This window comes from Patagioenas fasciata, chromosome 24 (assembly GCF_037038585.1).
Source record: "Patagioenas fasciata isolate bPatFas1 chromosome 24, bPatFas1.hap1, whole genome shotgun sequence".
Taxonomy (NCBI): domain Eukaryota; kingdom Metazoa; phylum Chordata; class Aves; order Columbiformes; family Columbidae; genus Patagioenas; species Patagioenas fasciata.
The window spans coordinates 2969539-2987252 of record NC_092543.1 but is presented as its reverse complement, the minus strand read 5'-3'; the positions used below and the strand labels follow the sequence as shown (position 1 = coordinate 2987252).

The window sequence follows — 17714 nt, the reverse complement described above, 5'->3', positions numbered from 1 at the left end:
ACAAAACCAAAAAAGAATTGAAGGAAACAAACCAGAAAAGTTATCGTCCAATGTAAGACTTTATTTCTTTGTCACCTTTTGTACTAAGGAAAATTAACCATCTACTCGGTCAGCATGTGCTACCAATTAGTCGGACTAATTAATGGCAGACGGCTGGGAAACCGAGCAGTGTTCTTTATCAGTGTAAGAAAGAAAGCCAAGCTGGCTTCTGATGTTTAAAGTTACTTGCAGGAAAGAGATAGAAGGTATCTTAGATAATCACGGGATGGGCAGCACCCGGAAGGAGAATTTGTTGAATACGGACGGGATGCCTGTTGATGTGAAGTCTTGGTTCATACAAGTTCTACCCATCTTGGCCAATTTCAGTAATTTTATGGGTAGAAGGGACAATTGTCCCTTCCAACTTACCAGCTGTACATAAAACAAGAACATCGTTCAGAGATGAATGTAAAATGGCAACTTATCCCCATCCCAGCCCTCTCCCCAGCTGCTTCTGAACTCATCAAATATCATTTCCATATGAAACATCAACTTGAGTTTAATTACACTGTCATGAATTGTCCTCAGTGCTGTAATTAGAGATTTGATCGGCTGTTCTTTATGAAATCAGTGTGCAATGCTGCGTGCTGGGGGCCAAGGGGGGTAGGAAGAGGGAATAATATTCTAGCTGATTGACACCCCTAAGCGCCGGGCTGGCAAAGAGCTAACGGGAACTGTAGGTGACCCCCTCACTTACCAGGATGGTGGTGACAATGAGCGTGGTGTTGAACAGACTGTCTGATATGTTGGAGGAGAAGATCCTGTTGTCCATGCTGAGTCCTTCAGAAACGTGCCAGTGGCCGATCTGGAGAGATAAACAGCACAATAAGGGATTTTACAGGGCATATTACTGCACACGCCCGCCATATGGCTCTGGTGAGCAACAACCATCGAGCTGGCCCTGGAAGAGGTCTTTAGGAATGCTCCATTACCTTTACAACGCACCCCGCAACGGGATGGCAGAGAGATTAACCCGCCGGCACCCGGCCCCAGCACACCCCTACCTGCGTCACAATGCTGAAAACTTTGTTCAAAGGCTGCCCAAAAGTGAGCAAAACCTCTTACTGTGAGTGTCACTGCCATTAGTCAAAGGTACAGGCACTGGGAGCTCCTCGGAGGAAACGCCACTTCACAGGGAGCATCAGAGCATCGCAGCTTCCACTGCAAGCCCGGAGCAGCAGTGTTGACAAGGGGCAGACGCCTTCCAGCTCCACCTTGGCAGCAGGTGGTGAAACAAAGCCACGTTCTCAGCAGTGCTGCGTGACTCATCTCCTCTATCTGTAATGGATGCCAACTACTATGATTAAGCATCTCCAAACCCTTTGATTCAGGCTTATTGCAGCCAACAGCTCCATGGATGGCCTAATTCACCCATCCGAGCATCGCTGTGGCTGCAGCAAACCTAATTCCCAGTGCCGGTGGGGGGTAGCAGTGCCCCAGCGCTTGGGAGGACACCGTGACTCAGCTGCGATGCAACACGACCAGTCGCTGCCTTCAGCCGGGGGGAGGAATATTCAACAAAACCTAATTTTAACTTCAAGAGCCTAATCTCCCTCTCTCAGAGCTCTGGGCAGAGAGATCAGCACCTCCAGCAGCTTGTTCGGAGCATGCAAATTAGGCTCTCGCTCTCTTATGCTCCCTAAAAGAGCCTGTGTGTTTTCTCATGGATAGACCGGTGGCTGAGGGAGGCCACCTCCCTCCAAGACACCTTCTCTCTCCTTTTTCTCCTGCAAAGCTTCTCTTCTGCCGTATCAGGTCCCAGCCCTCTGCATGCTGGATTCCTGAGTCCTCTGACACCACTGAAGCGAGCTGCTGTGACCCTAAAAGGTAGTGGGTGACCCTAACACGCAGCGGTGTCTTCAGGGCTCCTCCATAGCCACGGTGCCAGAGCAAAGCCATTTCCAGCTCCCTCCTGCTGACAGGAGCCGTCTCAGGCGCTGCCGGTCTAAGGCAGGTTATCCTTTCGCTGTGCCACGGTTGTCAGGGTGGTAGGAACAAATTGATTTCTCTTCCGTCAAAGAGTAATCTTATTATGTTCAAAGAGGTGGGTGGAAGGCGATGTGGAGCTCCAGGCCAGGCGGGTGCACCGCCGGGGAAATGAATGGGAGGCACGCTGATTTACACCGCCCCAGGATTGACTTCGTGCACTCAGTAGCTTTTCTCGGCAGCGCTTTGCCTCTGGCATGACTGATGGCTCCAGGACTTCAGAGTCACTTCCCAGCTTGTGCATCCGAGCCAAATGTGACCTGAAACTCCAGCTCTGCTGCCGTCAGCAGACTGAATCGCTCTGGACGTTGAAGAAAGGGCCAGGTCTTCCCTTCTCTGTTGGTTGCTGTTGGTGTAAATCCAGCCCAAGCGACTGAGAAGTCATTACAAAAGTGCCCACCTGCGAGGCGTCCCAAATTCGGCCTCCTCATCACGAGGAGCAGCGGGAAGTGTGAACGGGACAGCTCACACTTGATGGCTCTGCAGAAGGAAAGCAGGCAGGGAAAGCCAAGGAGTCATTCGGAGATTATTCATCCGAACTGCCAGCCCAGACCCTTCTCACCCTCCTAAAAGTCCCTTCCATGGCAAGGACCTCTGAATGTGCTGCAAAGTCAATGCTCAGAGGCTCCTCGCCGACGGGAGAAGGGGTTGGGGTTCATTAGCCTCACCTGACAGATGGGGAGATGGAGCACAGTGACAATGCTCAGAGCAGATCTTGGGCAACCTGTTCTCTTGACAGCTTGTAGTGGCTTAACTACCATCAAGCTTGTAGCATCACGTAGTGCAGGACTCATCTCCGGGAACAACAGTCCAAAACTGGGAGGTTTACCATGTACTTCGTGGACAAGGAGTCCTTGAAGCGCAGCTTTAAGTGGCCTGTACAGGGTCTGCATGGGCGTGATGGGATGGATTTATCTCCGCTCTCCGCACAAAGGTGCTTGAGCCTTGCTGTGATTGCCGAACAACAAACCCTCGGCGGCGATTGCCTCTCCGAGCGAGCCATCAGTCATAAACATTGCCTAATTTTTTCTTCTCCCACGTTTCACAACCAGAGATTAGTGACAGATTAACTTTAATTTTAACAGCCCTCACTGTTCTCAAATTTGTCCCTCCCCTGCTGGCATACTGAGACTAATTGACTGGCTGCTCTGACAGCACAGTGGGTTTGACCTTGCTTTAACACAGCACCAAAGCCAAAAATTCCTGTGTTCCAGGGTTCTTCCACCCCATCCTGGCTCATTCCGGCTCACCACTGTCCCCCTTGCACTATGACAAAGCCACCAACTGACTCCTCAGACTGTTTTTAAAGTGTAACATGTCCGAAGATGTCTGGCATCCTCACATCTCTCCCTCTCCTGCAAGATGGATGTCAAGGTGATTTTAATCATCTCTATCTACATATAAAAGAGCCTCCGAAAAACAGAAAACATGTTCATCTGTAAAATGTGTTAGAAAACAACCAAACGCTCTACACGGACATGGATAAGAAGATCCTGTTGTTAAGGCTCTGGACTAGGACTTGAGTGTATAGGACTTGGGATTTTTTAGTAGTGGATGTGATTGGTCTGTATAAATACACCAGGTGGAGGAGGCCCATAGCAAAGAGGTAGAACAGCTTTTGAAGCTGAAGTGATAGCATTGGCACAAAAATAAACAGATATAAACCAGCCAGAAATAAACAGGCTGAAAATTAGAAGAGCGTTTCTAATGATCAGAGGAGCTGAAGCGGTGGCATATACCTTTCCCAGAAGAGCAGCAAGGGCAACGCAACCACCTGGTTGCAAGTCAGAGCTCGCTACCTTTGCAGGGTTCTATGCCCTCGTGGCCTGGGTGGAAACAGTTCCGTCCACGTCCTCATCTCCAGGCAGGTCTGTCTTGCTATACGGCCTTGGTATAGGCAGGGAGAAAACACTCACAGCTGCAGCGTGAACCAGCCCAAAGAGCCTCAGGCGAGCAAGGAAGTGTCACTGCTGGTGACACTGCCCCATCCCCACGGGCAGGCAAGGGCCCTCAATTAGCTGCTCTGCAAAAGGCGTCGTTCGGATCGATGACGCTTAAAGATTTCACATCGCTGTAGAAAATCACCAGCGGCTAACGCCATGCGAGTGAGGCTTCCCCAGTTTGCTGCTTCAGTCCTCCGGCTCCTCCGTTCAGACGCAGCCACGTTAACAATACCCGGGCTTTCTTGTGGCACGCGATGACAAAATACCACTCAAGCTAATGATTTTAATGAAGTCTTCTGCTCGGTGCCCCGCAGGCCTGCACGGCAGCCGACGGCAGGGAGAGATGACACAGCAAGACCTCTTCATAAGCTTCAGAGGCACTTCCCACCCCCACAGCCCAGGTAAAGCCAGCTCTGAATACAAGTGTCATAGAACAGGCAGGGGAGCACCACTGCAATGAATCCAGGTACCTTTTGGGCTCTCATTAGCACTGTCCTACAGACTGGGCTCATCACCTCACCTTCCTCTGTGTCGCCAGGAAAAAGAAGGACTGCAAAAAGCTATCACCTCTCATCAAGTCTGCTTTTGGAAAGAGACTGTGCCAGGGGAAGACCGAATTGAGTAGGTACTTGGTACATGGTGCCCTCATTGGCCTGGAGAGGAGGGAACTGAGGGGCATCTGGGGAGGGAAAGGGCATAAAACAAATGATAGAAAGCACTCCGGACACTGCACAGCTCTGCCGTGGAGTCAGCACTTCTGACGGACAGAACTGCAGGACTGACAGCAGCAAGGCAAGCAGGAGAAGCTTCCTGCACAGAAGTCAGCACGGAACACAGAAAACACCATTAACGCCTGTACGAACAGGAGACGCATACAACCCGCCCGAGCACACGCGGCAACAACCAAGAGGTCACAGAATCCCAGAGTGTGAGGGGTTGGAAGGGCCCTGGAAAGCTCATCCAGTGCAATCCCCCATGGAGCAGGAACACCCAGCTGAGGTTCCACAGGAAGGGGTCCAGGCGGGTTTGAATGTCTGCAGAGAAGGAGACTCCACAACCTCCCTGGGCAGCCTGGGCCAGGCTCTGCCACCCCCACCCCTAACAAGTTGCTTCTCCTCTTGCAGTGGAACCTCCTGTGTTCCAGTTTGCACCCATTGCCCCTTGTCCTGTCACTGGGTGTCACCCAGAAGAGCCTGGCTCCATCCTCCTGACACTGCCCCTTTCCATGTTGATCCCCAGGAATGAGTCCCCCCTCAGTCTCCTCTTCTCCAGCTCCAGAGCCCCAGCTCCCTCAGCCTTTCCTCACACGGGAGATGCTCCACTCCCTTCAGCATCTTGGTGGCTGCGCTGGACTCTCTGCAGCAGTTCCCTGTCCTTCTGGAGCTGAGGGGCCACAACTGGACACAATATTCCAGGTGTGGTCCCTTCAGATGACATGACTGACACCTGGCCCAGCCCAGGCAGGACCTGGTGGTGACACACATCGAGTTCACTGGGTCCTGGGGGGCAAATACATTCAGCTCTTGGCAGGATCTGCCCCTGAACTCTTGCTGGAGGTAACAGCTAAAGAGGAACAAGCCCTATCGAGACTGATTAGCCGCTTCTAAGTTAAAAAGGTTTGATGCAGCGGGGATTGCGGAGGGTCTCAGAGCTATCAGCTGGTAACTCATCCATATCTCATCAACATGCCAATTAGACACCCTCATCACTTCCACTGCTCTGTCTCGGGACACCAGCAAAGCATTTAGCTAAATGGGAACTAATTGGCTGCGCCTCGGACCGGGCAAGAGCAAGAGGTCACAGATAGATGGGGACAACGTGACAGTGGTTTCCCCACCTCTCCTCTCACCTTCCTCGGGCTGTATCAATCACAGCCCCTCTTCATTCCCTCCTCCTGTTAAGCTGCCAGACCTCAGCTCTTGGTTTACTGCAGATCACTGCGCTGAAACCAGAGGGGTGTGCTGCAATATTTTTTAAAGGGGCAAAGAAAGAGAAAATATAAAAAAAAAGATGACATTTACAAGCTCAGTCCTTGTCAGATATATGGATCACCAACACATTAATGAGTCTGTGCTTTATCGCGCATCCTATGAACAGAGAGCAGCGCTCATATGGCTGGGGAAAAATTTCCACTAGTTAAGCTAAATCAGGCAAAGACACGTTTGGTGCGTTACATAAATGTATTAAAAACTGGATGTCAAAAAGCCCTGTCTCTCCTTGCCCAAAAGCAACAGCGAGTTAGAAAATCTAAGTGTCTCTAATTTGTTTGCTGGCTGGATCAGCTTCAAATTTGGTGCCTCCTCTATCGAAGCTGATGAGCTGGAAGCCCCAGCAGATCTAATGGATGGAAGGAGAGAGAGGAGCAGAGAGAAAGAGAGAAACGGGCAGAGAGTGTGAGCTTGATTAAAAATAAGGAGAGAACACGAGTGTTTCAAACAAGAGCCTGAGCAGATCAGTTCATACAACCCTTGGGAACAAGATTGTTACCAGGATGTGAATTTCTGTTCCCTACCCCATCCCCTCACAGCGGGCTTAATTAAATTATTTCTAATTATTTATGTAGTCATTTTTATTACAAGAAGCTGCATTGCTGAGAAGAAAATAACCGTCTATAGCACAACAACATGCAACTCATTGCACCCCAGACTACTTTCTGTAAAGAGGTTGTAGACCTGTACAGTATTGCCATGAACCATATGTTCACCTAAAGAAAATGGGAAGAGCAACAGTAACTCCAAAGTGTCCAAAAATATTTAACATTCCAACTTGTTTCCACAGGGACCAAATGACATGCCATATTCAAATACAAAGCCTCTTGTCGTCAAAAATCATGACCACGTTAGAATGAACCAGTTCTTTGCATGCTATAGCAACGTTGTTGGTCAAGAAACCAGTTTCTGGCACAGCGCTATTTGTAGTTACTTTGGCTTTTTCTGAGAGACTGCAAATAACAAGATGGAGACCTTAACACCTCGTGAATACATTTAACTTCCCATTTAGCTATAGCTTTATTCAGCGCGCCTGTTGATAAGGGGAGCAGCAAACAAGCATTGAAGCTTAAAGAACATTTTTAAAATAAGTACCAAGGCCTACTATTTGTTCTGAAACTGTTTGCTTTATTTTCAGGGAATAGTATTGAACTCAATTGTCTTGATTGTCTCTTGGCAGTGACTGAGAGGAGTGGGCAGGATCAGGAAGGGACTTATCACCACCCTCTGATGGGAAATGCGCAAAGCTTAGTCCCAGCGCAGCTTTCCCGGGTGCCTCTGAAACACGAAGCTGCTTATTTCCCGAGCCGTGGCGTGCAACAGGTCCAAAAAGGTTTGCTGTCAGCCCAGCTTTGTGGGGAAGAGCTGGGGCTTTTGTCTCAGGGCGGATCAGGCTGCAGTCAGAGCTCCCTGCAAATCACTGCTCCAAGAGGACCTGTGTGTTTCATGTGAAGTCCCTGCCACGTTTAAACACATCAAAAGCAGAGCTGTCCTAGCGAGGTTTACAGCGTTCTCTTCCTGAATGCACACTCTTATTAATGCAGACGGGATTGGATCTGTCACTTCTGCTCAGCACATGATGGGTTTGGGAAATATGAAAAGGGCATTGGTGCTATGAGAGATCTGACTGTGGGGAAAATGCCATCCTGATCCCCGCTCGCGCAGCTGAAGGCGGCATCAAAGCCGAGCTGTCGCTTGACAGGTAACAACTGGCAGGGAACATCCTTGCAAAGGCTAAAACTCACTGCTGCCCGGCCAGGAGAGATTTCCCAACGCCAAAATGCTCTGTCGGGGTGGGGTGAGACACAACAGCTTTTGTTCTCTGCCAGCATCGAGGAGAAGCGGCGATCGCTGAGAAAAGGGCAGGGAAGTGAGACAGATGAAAACCTGCTTGCTGGGACTTCCATTTTTTTCCAGAATGAGGTTTGGGTTTACCAAGAAAAATCCTAATTCCTTGGGCTTGTGTCGCATAATCTCAACAGTTTGATATCTGTGGCCCCAACCTCAGCTGAAGCCAGAAAATACCACCCGGACACAAAGAACAAGCAGAAAAGGGACTAACACCACGAGGAATCTACGAGCACTGAGACAGAAAGCAAATGAGAGTCTGAGCTCAGCAAACCCATTACAGAGGAACACGCACCATAAACCGAGAGGTGAATTATCTCGTACTTGCCTCTGCGCACCAGGCTGGGGAGAGACAGCGGAGAACATGGGAATGCCCCCTTTGTTTTCCCTCCTAAAAGCAGTTGTTCGGAAAGGTACATAAGTACCTTTTACTTTGGCCCATTTCATGGGAAATTATCCCATTTTCCCCCCATACAAACAGCTTTGAGTACATGTGTTTCCATAAGCTTAAGAACAGAAGTTTATAGAGCATGAGCTTGTATCTAGCACATAGTTTATGACCTGAATTATCTCCTGCACAGGAGGGTTACTGTGGCAGGACAGATAGTGGCTCCAACATCACCACCTCCAGGGCCTGGTACATTAAGTCAATCTAAATTATCTCAAGACACGTCCTTGATGAAGTGAAACGCGCTGTGTTTGCCAACCCAGGCCCAGCAAGAGCTCTCGTGACGCACCTGTCGGAAGCCGCCGCGCGTGTGCTGCAGGATCTTCAGGGCGTAGTTGGATCGCTGACCTTTGCTGTTGAACTCGATGTGGCCGGTGAGACCTTCCAATTCTACCTGTCCAAGAGAGAATGAGTTGGAATCATGGAATCACGGAATCGGTTAGGTTGGAAAAGACGCCAGCTTTTCACCGTGTCGTCGCAGAATCATTTCGCTTGGAAGAGACCCTCAGGATCATCGAGTCCAACCATAACCTGACTCCAGCACTGAACCACGTCCCTAAGAACCGTTGAAACCCCTCCAGGGATGGTGACTGCACCACTGCCCTGGGCAGCCTGTTCAATGCCCGACAACACTTTCTGTGAATGATTTTTTCCTAATATCCAATCTGAACCACCCCTGGTGCAACTCGAGGACATTTCCTCTTGTCCTATCACTTGTTACTTGGGAGAAGAGACCAACACCCTCCACGCTACAACCTCCTTTCAGGTAGTTGAGATATCTATCTATACATAGATATAGATACATATACACACATTGCCTAGGAGGACGATGACAGGCAGTCAGCATTTGTACTTCCTAACCAGTCACAAACTGTTGTGTCTCTTGTGCCATCATCTAGGAGGAAAATAAAAAATATTATAACTTTTTGGGGCACTATTCAAGGCACCATTTACATGCTTAGTCCATCACTGTTCAACCTTTGCCAAATTTGGGGCACAAGCAGAGGCCAACATGCTACAATTCCTGGCCAACACACAATATGAGTCGCCCCATCAACTGCTCACAGGTTTAATGGAGGTCACAGTTATTCATCACGTCTGCAAAACCCATCAATAAGCCATAATGGCTCGTTCCCTTACCTACTTGTACCGAATCACTAGCTGGGGATTCCTCCACAAACCGTTACGTGCTATTTCTCTGCATCTCACGACAACTGCACCCCAAACAGACTCAGCAAACATGTTTCTTCTGCATGGTCAAGCCCAGCCCTGAGGAATCACTTTGACAAACTCCAACTGTTTCACAAGGCTGAAATTTCAGGGTCTGAAATCAGAACTAGGTCTGAAATCAGAACTCGACTTGATCAGTTCCAGCAACCACACTTTTGAGTTCAAAGAAGCTCAAACCTCTTCACAGGGAAACTCACCTCTTGCCACTGTGCTCTAAGCAATTGTATTGCATGACCTTATATCAACTCAAGTTCACTCGAAACAGAGTTCGAATCACTTAGAAGCTTTCATACTTAAAAAAAAATAGAAATCATTGAGTTCCATTTTTTCTGCAGCAAAGCCTCAAAAATTCAGAGTTTCATGTCGTTCCAAGGCCGGTGACAAACCAGCCCTCAGATCTCCTCTCTTTTCATTCCCAGTTCTACCTTCAAACAGACCGACGCTGTGCTCGAGAGCTGTGCCAGCACCAGCATGTACACACACGCCTTTTGCTTCCAGCAGCGATGAGCGCTCCCTCCTATAACACACCAGCAAACTTCAGTCCCTTCTCACCATTCTCAGGTAGTTCATCAGGCTGGTGCCGTGCTGCCAGATCTGGGCAGACCCACAGGACAGCGGCTTCACCCCGATCTCCTGGCTCCGGTTCAGCTCCTGCACGGCGGTCACCACGGCATACACGGCATCGAACAGCAGGGCGGAGGAGAGCTGTGGGGAAAAGGATGAAAAACGCTGAGAATGGAAGGCAAAAATGGAGCTTGAAGAGAGTGCTCCGTCCGCAACCTCAGCGGGGATCAGCATGGAGCACAATCCTTGGCCTCCTCCATGTAGGACATTCTGCTCCAGCAGAACTGCACCCATCTGAGGGCAGGGAGAACATAAGCACTTGTATGTCTGAACTGCTGTGCCTGCGCAGGCACCACTGGGACAAGTGTAATCCCATTGCCAGCCCCAGTCCTGCTCCCTGTATGTTACGTTTCTCCTCTTCTTTACTTGCTTCCTTACCTTCTGCGCCTCTGTTTGCTTGTTCCTCATGGTATCTTTATCATTATCATCCTCCTATCTTTGATGACCCCTGATCAATCCGATGGCCGGGTGGAACACTCCTGAGAGCATGAAGTTCTAACAAAATAGGTGGCTGGGCAGAGTAAAGGTCACATGTGTGCACCCACAAAAAGAAAGATGACTGTGGTGCTTCGGAGAGCCATTCTTCCCACTGCTGTGGATGGCAGATCCATGGGAAATGAGGTGTTGCTAGATCTGCTTCTCATACAACTAAGTCATGGCTTTCAGACTCCATGGAGACCACGTAGTCCCTCCGGTTTGCTGCTGGCTGTGACCTGCTCTGTAATGGCATTGCTGAAGCAATGTCCAGAATCACAGGACTCGTCCCCTCTCCTTCCCACCTTTAATCAGATTTCTTTGTCCACCAAGCCTCCCAAACCACGCTTTTCACCCATGCGCAACCGTTCCAATATTTTTATCTGGTTAATAATCAGCCATTTGCTCTCTCGTGCTTGCTGTTGTGACTAAGATTTCACTTCTGATTACTGTCACCTCCTGGCTCTGCTGGAATTCAGCCACTGCAGCTCATTACTACCAAGGCTACATTTTCCTCATGGTTACTTCTGAGAGCATCCGCATCCTTTTACCACGCCAGCTCCCACAACGGGTTCCAGTCTCTAGCCTGGGGCTCCTTTCCCCTGTGTGTGACTTAGAGCACTTGAGCAGTATCCACATCCCCTGCTCCTCCCAGACCCTGATCGGGTTTATTCACGTTGGTCAGTGGCCCTGCAGGGACAATCTTGCCCCGTTCAATCATCCCAACCAACCTTTGGCCTCGACTGTGTTACTAATTGCAGCAGAGCGAGCCAGACTTAACCCTGCTTGATCTTACTCAGATCAGTGGTAAGATCATCGACCACAATGGCCTGGGATTAGGCAGTTAACAAGCAGCACAAAACCTTATAATATACAAGTTAAAAGACACGATTCCAGCCTCATGCGTGCAAAACCCCAAACGCCGGTTCTAATGGCACCAGCAACCCCTCACTTTTCCAACCCATACTTACTCTGTCACATTTCTCCTGCATGGATTTGTTGAATCTGTCTTACACAAGAAGTAACCAAGGACTTTCCACCTGCCAGTCTTGCATCTGACCCTTCTCCCTACCTTTGTTTGGTGCCTTCAGTACAAGTTCCTTTCTTAATAGCACCTCAGCCACTGTTCTGTGAAGCTCTTTAGCATATATTTAATTTTAACCGTGGACCGAACCCCATTCAGGTTGCCATATCCAACTAGCAAATGCCTTTCTGGATCAGGAATCATATAAATACAAGTTGGCCCAATGAAAATGTTACGAGAGCAAACACAACCCCGAAGTTTCACCATCTCGTACCAAACGAGAACATTGGCCCAGCATTTTTAATTGCCTCCTGCTGGGTTTTCATTTCCATTTTCCCTGAGCAGTTAATGATCTCTTATTAGCTGGTTAGCAAGAGACTTGTAGATCTTAGCGAAGCATTTGACATTATTGATTGGAATATTTTACTCCTTAGCCTCAAACAATTTGTTCGGATTTCTGGCAGCCCCCTTACGATTTCAAGCAATTTAGGGTTTGCGGAGCGGGTTGTGATGCACAGGATCAAGTCCTCGCAGTGGCGAATACAAGTCCCTGCCATACCCTCAACGCACCTCTTTCATTTTATTTTTTATTGCAATTTTCCTCAGGAACACCGCATTTCCATTCAACTTTCTTCACGCCACCTATAAAACCTCGCACTACTACTACATTTTAAACCACAGCTTTGTCACCATGTCACCAAAAGCCAATTTGCCTGTGAACTAACAGCAGGTTAAGCAGAGTCAGGTGGAAGATTCCACTTTATTAGTTATTTAAGGATATCTCCCATGTGAAGGCCACGTTTAAAGGTGAACTGATCTCTAGGGAAATATGAACAGGTTTGGCTAGTTTGTGTTTTTTCTTCTCTTCCTAAAACATTATTCTGTGTATCTTTGCCCCCAAACATAACACAAAGAATTAAAACCATTAAAATCCTGTGAAATAGACTTGACAATCTGGGTTTTATTCAATGACATAAACACTTAATTACAAACATCTGTTTTAGCCTAACTTCTAATTACCTAATCTAGCCATCTGTAATTTGAATGATTTTCTCTGATTCCCTTTCTTTGCGATGTGATTAATGAGAACGGCGTTAGAGCAAGCAGCTCCCTCCTCCTTCCTCAGACGCTTTCTCAGCTCGACCAAGCAAGCCCTGGGAGTTTGCAGCTCGCAGGAACCCTCCCTCCTGTCACTTCCAGCTGTTGAGCTTGCTCTTCCCTTTTTAGCATGAGATATTTGCTCCCCAGGACTAAAGAGGGACGTTCTTACGCAGAGAGATGCGCTCCAGGAGGTGAGACCTGCCAGATTTCCAATGGCAGAGACAATCCGTGGAGCCTGAGCTCCAAGTGCAGCCAATAGGATGTGAAGCTCCATATTTTGCCTGCTTAAGATCACTTTCTAGTGATAATAAGGATGTTTTCAGCAGCACACGGCTGCCACAGGTTGTCAAGAGGACTCCGAGTTCCTTAAAAATGATGCAAAAGGTCCCACTGCTGACATTTCCTCTTTCCCTTGCCCCAGCTCCAGCTGTGGCTCCCTGTGGCCCCAATTCAGCAAATCTGCTTCGCAAACCTTCCCAGTAATGAAGGGTCTTTAGGGAAGATTTCAGTGCTGATCCACACACTTATCAGGGAGAAGTTAGAGCACGCAAGGCTACACAGCCCCTTGGCACCTGCCCAGGCTGTTTGCATCCACACTCCCTCTTTTCCTAGAGGAAAACAGACAGGGACAAATTTCACACTCAATCAGGGCTGCATCATCCCCTGCACTTACATATAAATATAATTTCAATCAAGATTAGGCTTGAATTCTAAGCTGTACAGCCATTCAAGTATCAACGAGCCCTCTAAAGTTCCATGTGGTTCCCCAAGGTCCCTTTGGGCGATCAGCGTCTTTCAGGATCACCTTAATATTCTCCAGATCAGGAGGTTCCCCATAAGTCACAGCTTGATACCTCTCCTACCTCCTTAGCTAAGGTTCATGCTTCCCATTCCTGGAGCATCATCTCACCAAGACCTACAACCATGGGAGCCAATCCAAGCCTGGAGCTGAGCCCAAGCTCCTTAGCACAGAGGCTACCTGGATTAAATAATTAGTGAAGGACTTTACTTACTGCTGGGCCGGTGAAAGGAGCGTGGTCGCAGTTCTCCTGCCAGGACTGGTTGAGGCTCTGGACGAACTCTTGGAAGAAAGCGTGAGACTGGTTGAAAATGGAAAAGCCCAGGATGTTGACTCTGTCGTCCATCTGGCTGTCCAGGCGCTGCAGGGAAAACTCCTAAAGCAGCCCAAACCAGAAAACAGGATTAGGGAAGAAAACAAGCTCCAAAAATCTTCAGAAACACTCAACAGCTTTGAAGGGAAGACAGGACCACACAGCTACGAGAACCTGTGTTTGGAACCCACGTTGGGGCTGAAATCCACCCACCAGCCGGCACGGAAAGCCTGGGTGCTAATGCCTGTCTCAGGTTTTTAACGAAGGTGTCAGCCAGGTCCAGGACTTTATTGCACAAGTTCCACAGAGAGACCGAAACCCCTCCAAAGCAGCTTTTCATTTCTGAGCGCTGGTTCCTGCAAACCACGTTCTTCTTTGAGGCTCACAAACCAGCTCACCTGGCAGAAGATCCCCAGGACAGCAGAAGATCCCCATGAAAATACGCTGTGCCTGGGTATTGCTGTGGCTGAGAGCCCCAGCCAGACGATGGTTGTCCACCCAAACCTGGGGCAGAAGGGATCCCTGGGCCACCGAGACCACCAGACTGTGGAGATTCACATCTGGAGGGAAATTTATGTCCTTCCTTTACTATTTTTAGTAAAATAGTAAATAGCTGGACCCAAACCTAGACAGCAAACATCATGTGCTGAGTGAAGCTGCTCTAACAGCACCACATCCAATTCGGGACACCAAGTCTAAGCTGCTAAATGAAATGAAATCCTGTCCTGCTGCCTCGTGCCATGTGTGGATGGTGAGAAGCTGCTTTGCCTGCGAGGCTTTGGTGTGGGGCCCATCCTCTTGTATTTCTCAAGAGCAAAGTGGCAGGATGTATTTAAAATAAAGGGCAAAAAGGGAGAGCTCTGTTTTGCTACTCATGTCAATGGAAGCAGTTACACGACAAAGCCAGCTTCCTGGAGAAGAGTCCAGCCCTCCTTGTCCTATTAGCGGGAAATAATGGTGCCTTCCTCACTAATTTCTCTTTTGCTAATTGCTAAAATGGAGTGAGAAGGTGGGAATGATAGTTTCAGAAACTGCTGGGTGCCCATTCTCTTTCATCACTAATACGGATGTCTTTTGGCTCTGCGGACGAGGAGATCTCAGTGAGTCACGTCATTTTTTATCTTTCCCGGGTAGGAACAATGTCTGTAAATCTCCGAAACATGGAGTTACAAACCTATTCCAGCACAGCGAACTCCCACGAGAACGCGATCAGACACAGGATTAAGTGCATTTTGGACACAACCACATTAACGTTAGGTAACGTGAAATTGCCTGTGAACTATTGATTCATTTGACTGATATTATCCTCCTGCCTTCCTGACAGGTGATCCGTTTACCCACAGCAGCCTGTCAACCCGCGCGACGAGGGCAGATGGCTAATGAGGACCTGGGCCCGAGGAGATCCTGGATGCAAGCAGAGCAGCAGGAGATTTGTTGAGCCCCTGAAAAATACCAGTTCCCCCAGGCAGAGCCAAGAGGCAAATTGTGCTGGGCACAGCTGCCTGACTGCCCTCCTGGCTTCGTTAGAGCAGAAAGAAAATGAGATGTTAGGTAGCAAAACAGCCACAGAGTCCAAGGCTTCAGTCTCAGGCCAGACAACCCCAATCTCAAGGCAGCTGAAATTAGTGCCTTTACTCATTACACCTTTTCTCCCCTGGAAACGTTTCTAAGCTTTCGAGGTTGCTCAGGCCCTGGCAGGTTTGTTATGCTCTGCTCCTCAAATCTGCGATTCCTGGGGAAGGGAACGCCCTGCTGCCCTCACTTCACATGGGGGAAACTGAGGCACGGGCACCACTTGCCGGGCACGCAGCACTCGCAAGGCTGAACCCACAGGATTAGGAGAAACGAGTGCACGTGGAGCTGGCAAGTCCCAAACTCTACTCTTTGCTTTTCCACTGACTCTTTCAGTCGCCTCAAGCTGGCCACATGAATTCTCTGTCTGTTCCCCATCTGATGGTAACATTTGACTACCGCTGTCACAAAGGCACCAAGTAGCTGAATCTCTCAACCAACCTTTTCGCTTCTAAAGACCTCTACAAGTGCAAAGCTCTCTGGAGTATATTATTGAGCCAAGCTGTCTGATTCCAGTTGTGTGTTCATAGTACAAAGCTAGAAACTCAGCCCTAGTTCTGCACCAATAATTTTACCGGAGTGGGAAATCAAGTGACGTTAACTATTCTCGGAGTTCAGCGCAGCTTTGGAAACAAATAAGCTGTCATTTAAGCATAAGATTTTATACTAGAGAATTTTCTTTTAGAAGTCATCTTGCTCTTCTTCCCCACGGAGAGAACAGTTTGCTCAGGTTCAAATGTTAACAGCAGCTTTTTCCCAGCTGCCATTAGCGGTGGCTGGTCGCTGCAAGCTTCAGTCTTTTCCAGCAGCCAATGCTCTCTGTATCTGTCTTTTTCTAGGCAAGCCTCCAGCTGCAGAAAACCCTGCTCCTGCTGCTGTCACACTCATAAAGCATCCACCTCTGTAACACACACGGCCTGGACGCGACCCTGTCCCTTCCCTCCGCTGCTGCCTCCGCCCCAGCTCTGACTCTGCCTTGAGATGTTTTCCATCAGACGTGCACGAGAGCGTTCTGCTGGCCCAGGTCAGAATCGAGCAAATGAGCCGTGAGCTGCCTATGCAATGAGATGGAGATAAACCATCCTTGGGGGACACACTTCATTTGCAATAGGATAAGAGAGATTTGGTAAGGTCAGGCTTGCTATGGGGGGTGAGAGCATCGGGATACTTCAGTAGCTGCCGGCTCAGCTTCTGCCCCTGCTTGTTGTTTTTTCCTTTCCTAGCTGGTCATTCACCACGCTTGACATTTCCAAACCCACGGTTTACAAACACAAACTAATTTGCCATTCAAGGCCTGCACCGCTCGGGTGGTTTCCAGAGCTCGACACCCCATCCATCAGCCCTGCCCTCCCGATGGCGAGAGAGAAAAGGGGTGGAAAACCCTTCTCCTGGACATGACCTCAGACAGCTCCTCTCACCGTGTGTTTGCATGCAAGTCTGAACACATTTACCTTTCCAAACATCAGACTGAGGCAGGGAAATACTGCTCGGATTTGAGAAGCAAGACTCGGACACGTGAGCGGCTCTGCAGCGAGCGCACAGGGATTCCGTGTCAGATCCAAGGGTTTCTCATTGAGAGGTACTGAAGCTGACTTTTGCCTAAGTTAGGAAGAATTTTAAGCAGTCCGAGCACAATTACGATATATATATACGATATTACGATATACATACCTGACCCTGACTGCTAGACAAAGCTGGTGGGGCCAGGGCTTACACAGAACAGTTTCACAGCCGCTTCTCCTCTCCTCTCCTCTCCTCTCCTCTCCTCTCCTCTCCTCTCCTCTCCTCTCCTCTCCTCTCCTCTCCTCTCCTCTCCTCTCCTCTCCTCTCCTCTCCTCTCCTCTCCTCTCCTCTCCTCTCCTCTCCTCTCCTCTCCTCTCCATCACTCTTCCTCCTCTGCAGTGCTGCCTGCTGCCCTGGCAGGCTGAAGAGGGCTTTCCAGAGCAAGGAGGCATTATGAAAATAACTCACTCCTGTCAGCAGATCCTGGTTAATGGTTAATGGGCTCCAAGCCTGGTGTGGCTTGGCCCGGCCTCCTCCACCTGTGCAAATTCAGCTTTGGAACCACACAATTCCAGGCAATTCCTGGTGAATTAAAGAGATGGGTGCACCCAGCATCTCCCAATTACCTCCTGTTCCACTGCCCATAATTTTTTCCCTCTCCTCACACTGGAACAAGAGTTGACCAGCATTTTGCCCATCTCACACCAGCTTCTTTCTGACAAGCAGGGCAACCTGAGGTACAAAGACCATCAAAATACCACACCAAGGCTAATTTCAGGTACATAAATCCTGGTTGCTTGAATTCTTCCCCCTCCTTTTAGA

At 49.0% G+C, this 17714-nt stretch overlaps 1 protein-coding gene across 4 annotated transcripts in view; it reads right to left on the bottom strand.

Moving 5' to 3' along the window:
• Positions 1-17714, bottom strand: part of GRIK4 (glutamate ionotropic receptor kainate type subunit 4) — a 174241-nt gene that overhangs the window by 26929 nt on the left and 129598 nt on the right. For all 4 annotated transcript variants that reach the window (XR_011735631.1, XM_065855672.2, XM_071798661.1 and 1 more), the window contains 4 exons: positions 13719-13880; positions 10035-10187; positions 8542-8646; positions 737-844 (listed from right to left, as the gene is read on the bottom strand). Coding sequence is in view for 3 of the 4 variants with exons in the window: in XM_065855672.2 (XP_065711744.1) it covers positions 737-844; positions 8542-8646; positions 10035-10187; positions 13719-13880 (528 nt within the window). In the remaining variant the exon portion in view is untranslated. The remainder of the gene's footprint in view (positions 1-736; positions 845-8541; positions 8647-10034; positions 10188-13718; positions 13881-17714) is intronic.